We start from the raw sequence: 4497 nt of genomic DNA, 5'->3' as shown, positions 1-4497 counted from the left end.
ATGACAAGAGCTAATAACGCCGCCATGCGTGACAGCCGGAGCATGCAGCACGCGGAAGGACCTGCGGCCGTGCTCGCCATCGGCACGGCGAACCCGTCCGGCGCCGTCGTGCCACAGGACGAGTTCCCCGACCAGTTCTTCCGCGTAACCAACAGTGACCACCTTACTGACCTCAAGGAGAAGCTAAAGAGAATATGTAAGCAAGTGTATATGCTCCTTGATGACGTTAACTATTCCCTTAATTACTTTATTAGTTTTCGAAATAAAGGACCGGCATTTTATTTGAATTTCAGGCCATAAAACAGGCATCGAGAAGCGGCACTTCCACATGACCGAAGAAATACTCCGTGCCCACCCGGAGTTCCTTGATAGGGAACTGCCATCCCTCGACGCTCGCATCGACATCGTTGCCACCGCAGTCCCGAAGCTCGCGGAGTCCGCCGCGGCGAAGGCGATTGCCGAGTGGGGCCGTCCAGCCACCGACATCACCCACCTCATCTTCAGCACCTACTCCGGCTGCCGCGCCCCGAGCGCCGACCTCCAGTTGGCCTCGCTCCTCGGCCTCCGCCCCACGGTCTGCCGCACCATACTCAGCCTCCACGGCTGCTACGGCGGAGGCAGGGCGCTTCACCTGGCCAAGGAGCTCGCCGAGAACAACCGCGGCGCGCGCGTCCTGGTGGCCTGCTCCGAGATAACCCTCGTCTGCTTCTACGGCCCCGACGGGAGCAACCTCGTCGGCCACGCACTGTTCGGCGACGGCGCTGGTGCCGTCATCGTCGGTGCCGGCCCCTTGACCGGCGTCGAACGCCCGCTGTTTGAGATGGTCGGAGCCACGCAGACGACGATACCAGGAACTGAGTACGCGCTTGGCATGCAAGTCGCGGGAGGTGGCATAGATTTCCACCTCGCCATCCAGGTGCCGATGCTGCTAGGACAGAACGTCGAGCGGTGCTTGCTTGACGCGTTAAGGTCGGCGCTTGGAGACGACGTCGATGTTGCATGGAACGACCTCTTCTGGGCGGTTCACCCGGGTGGCCGTCCAATCCTGGATAACATAGAGGCGGTGCTCAAGCTGGAGCCTGGGAAGCTGGCGGCGAGCCGACATGTGCTGCGCGAGTACGGGAACATGAGCGGCGCGACGATCGTCTTTGTGCTTGATGAGCTGCGCCGGCGTAGGGATGACGAGGAAGGTGACCACTGGCCTGAGTGGGGGGTGATGCTGGCCTTCGGACCGGGAATCACGATCGAGACGATTGTGCTGCACTCCCCACGCGATCTCAAGGAAAATTAGCAGGTGAACTACACACTACTCTATATTATATACACACACACACACACTTAAACCAAGTATTTGTGTACTTAATTTCCTACAGTGGTGCCCTCAAACTGTTCATGCTTCAGAGGATATGCATGCATGTGTGTGTTGGCAATTCTAGTGTTTTAAATAAAGGTCAATGTGTAAGGTCTATTAGTTATGATTGTTTCCATATTTACTTCCATTGTTAAGCTTTCTGGATTTGTAACAAAATACGGAGATCCCTGCTGTGTGTACCTATGAAACTCAGTATTGATTATGCTTTGATGTAGTCCGAGTGGAGTGATGAAGATTAAGAAATAGATGAATGATATTATACTAAAAAAACGTTCTATATAACATAAAAATCGGATGCCCGAATCCAAGTGCAAACCGGAATAATTTTTTGGATAATGGAAGACGAATTCAATAGCAGTAATACGAAGACGAGTTTTTTATTTTTGGATTTAACCGGAATAATTTTTTGGATAATGGAAAAACGAATTTCCAGTCTCTGTATTGGAAGTGCACACAATTTGGTTCGTTACACAGGCATGTTGAAAGGCAAATAAATAATCAAACTACATGATAATTGAAATATTATCCTCCACATAGCCTGTTATTAATTCATCACCTATACTTTCATAGCCACGATCTTCGATCTTTGGAACGTCTTATGCATATCTCCTCTTTCTTCCATTTTCTGTAAGGAACTCCAATGTTGTAGCCAGTATATTTCTATGAAGAGTACCTGTATAGAAGATACAAGTATATGTACGATCGAAATATTGAATCAGAGTGAACGTGGCCGCTGGACATCCCAGTCTCCATGTGCTCTGATCCCTACCAATAATCCCTTCCAGGAAAGCATGCACTGTGTGGCGTCTCGCTGATTTTCATGTTACAGCATCCGGCTGGATATATAATGGACACAGTTGAGCTGCTGTTGCCAGGACATAGAAATGAAAACACAAATGCATAGGTTATATTAGAATATATGGGTTTGACCTATTATATTTGAGTAATTTTAAATAAATCTCAAAAGTCTAACTAAATGGAGGTGTGAGTGTATCTTTTAGTCTCATTTTGCTAGTGGAGATAAAATAAGCTTTCTCCTCCACACACTTAGCATGTGTGAATGAGAGGACTAGAAGAACAAATGCATGTGCTCGCTCGCCTCTTCGTGGCGGGGGCGGAGGGTGTGAACACATGGCACCTGCGTAAATGGTCAGCCAAAATCTGGTCCAATAGCTTACGTAGGTGTGGCCAATTTTTGCCATTTTATTCTTTTTGCTACGTGGACAAACAGATATATATATGTAAATCGTATCGATTAAGAATTCGATCGTGGTACGTAACTGAGTCCAATTATGGCGCATCTCAACCACACAATTCTCTTATATCTGCCAGCCACCACCACAAAGCATGTATCAATTAAGATTTTGCCTATTTTCTCTCTGTTGCACTATCGCACGTAGTCTACTCTATCCCGCTGCGCCAGCGTGCACCGACGAACAAGAGAGCAGATTTTCGAAACCCATCACTCTTAGGATCCTGCACTGGGAGAGAGCGAATACGGTTTTTGGGAAGCGTGGTCTGCTTACTCTGTATTATCGTGGTCTGCTTCCTCTATATCATCTTCATCGTTGTCTACTGTATCGCCATCAGGAGGTCTCTACGTCTCACGCTGTCACCGGGTATGTTCACATTGATCCATAATATTTTAGAGAGCTAGTCCAATAACTTATCGGAGTTTGTCGGAAGGCTTATTGGAACTAGTCGTATTTTGTCGAAGCTCGTTGATCACATATGTTCCTATTCTTGTTATATTTAGGAATAAATTGAATTAAATTAAATTTGAAAGTGCATTTTTCCAACATATTATCAAGGAAAGCAGTACTGAGCGAAATTAGTTATCACGAAATCACTAACAGGCACCCGGGTATATGTACTCTAAACGCAAGATAAAAACAAGGAAAAAGTCTAAATTACTATTTTTATTATTTCTTGCTGATACACGTGTGACAAATAGCCTCACATATTATATTTTTCTTACTCACCCCTCTTCTTCCTACCTCTCTCTTCCTCTCCTCCCTCCGGTCGGCCTCTCTCTCTACCTTTCTCTCCCTCTCACTGACCTCTCTCTCTCCCATCGTCCTCTCTCTCGGGCTGGACGACTCAGGTCATATGCCACGAGCTCCGTCAGTACTCAAGCTAACTCGGTTCCAAAACGCGCGAGAGAGATGACGTGTAGCCACGTAGCAAAAATAGGTAACATAGCAACAACGTCATTAAAATCGCGGTTGCAAACTACTTTAGAAGATTATGTGATCCAGTATTTAAAGTTCGAGAGTTAATAAATGGTTTTAAAGTTCGGAATTATCCGGATACTAGAAATAATTTAGAGGAGTAATTTGGACTTTTCTGAAAGAAAATTAGAACAACAGGCGCACGAAGGAACCAACAGCAACAAGTAAAATGTTTCCGCACACTGCTATATATACACACGAAGATATTTGTACCAAGTCTCTACGAACATCGTCCGTGGCAGCTGGCTTTGGGGCTTCTGGCCCGGGCCTCCTGATAATCATTCCATGGCCCACTTGATGCTCCTCCTCAAAACCAATTCCATGTCTTCAAGTTCTAAGCCTTTTCTCATCTCCAGCCTTGGCCAACCGAGTATTGGCAAAATAGCAGATTAGCCGAACAAGGCAATCGGCTCTTGAGGTACATTTTGCTCTCTACGCACTTGTGGCTCGCGGTCAAATAACTGTGTAGTTGAATCATAAGACTCAAGAGGCATGATGTGAAAGAGTTCAGTTAGAAAAAAATACCAATATCAAGTTGAGATTCACAAGGAAGAATTCGATCGATGGCAAGTAGGAAGAAAGGAGAAAGGTGAAAATTAATGTGTATACCAAGTTTCAACAAGGAGTACGGAAAGGAATTCCCTTAGTATTCTAATAGTTCAAAACAACAAGCATGAAAGAGCCTGGTTCATTCGCTTCTATTCACGGACTTTCATTTCAATTTCTTCGTGCATATAGTATTTTCCAAAGTTTTCACAGCAATTCAGTCGGCAACTGTGCATCAGTACTTTATTGCAACAGAAAGGGTTCCCATTGCCTCCCTTTCCTAGTAGCTACAAGCACCTGTAACAGTCCATGGCATTACCCATGGTCACCCTCTTCCGTAATTGCTAG

The 4497-nt window shown here is 46.1% G+C and overlaps 1 protein-coding gene across 1 annotated transcript; it reads left to right on the top strand.

Moving 5' to 3' along the window:
- On the top strand, positions 1-3013 carry LOC133925431 (bisdemethoxycurcumin synthase-like). The gene is made up of 3 exons (XM_062371363.1): positions 1-196; positions 294-1266; positions 2986-3013. Exons 1-3 carry the CDS (start codon positions 1-3, stop codon positions 3011-3013), a joined length of 1197 nt encoding a protein of 398 aa, XP_062227347.1.
- Positions 3014-4497: the final 1484 nt, after the last annotated feature.

The sequence above is a fragment of the Phragmites australis genome, chromosome 7, assembly GCF_958298935.1.
Source record: "Phragmites australis chromosome 7, lpPhrAust1.1, whole genome shotgun sequence".
NCBI classification, from domain to species: domain Eukaryota; kingdom Viridiplantae; phylum Streptophyta; class Magnoliopsida; order Poales; family Poaceae; genus Phragmites; species Phragmites australis.
The sequence above is the reverse complement of the archived record's forward strand: the minus strand, read 5'-3'. Positions and strand labels throughout refer to the sequence as shown.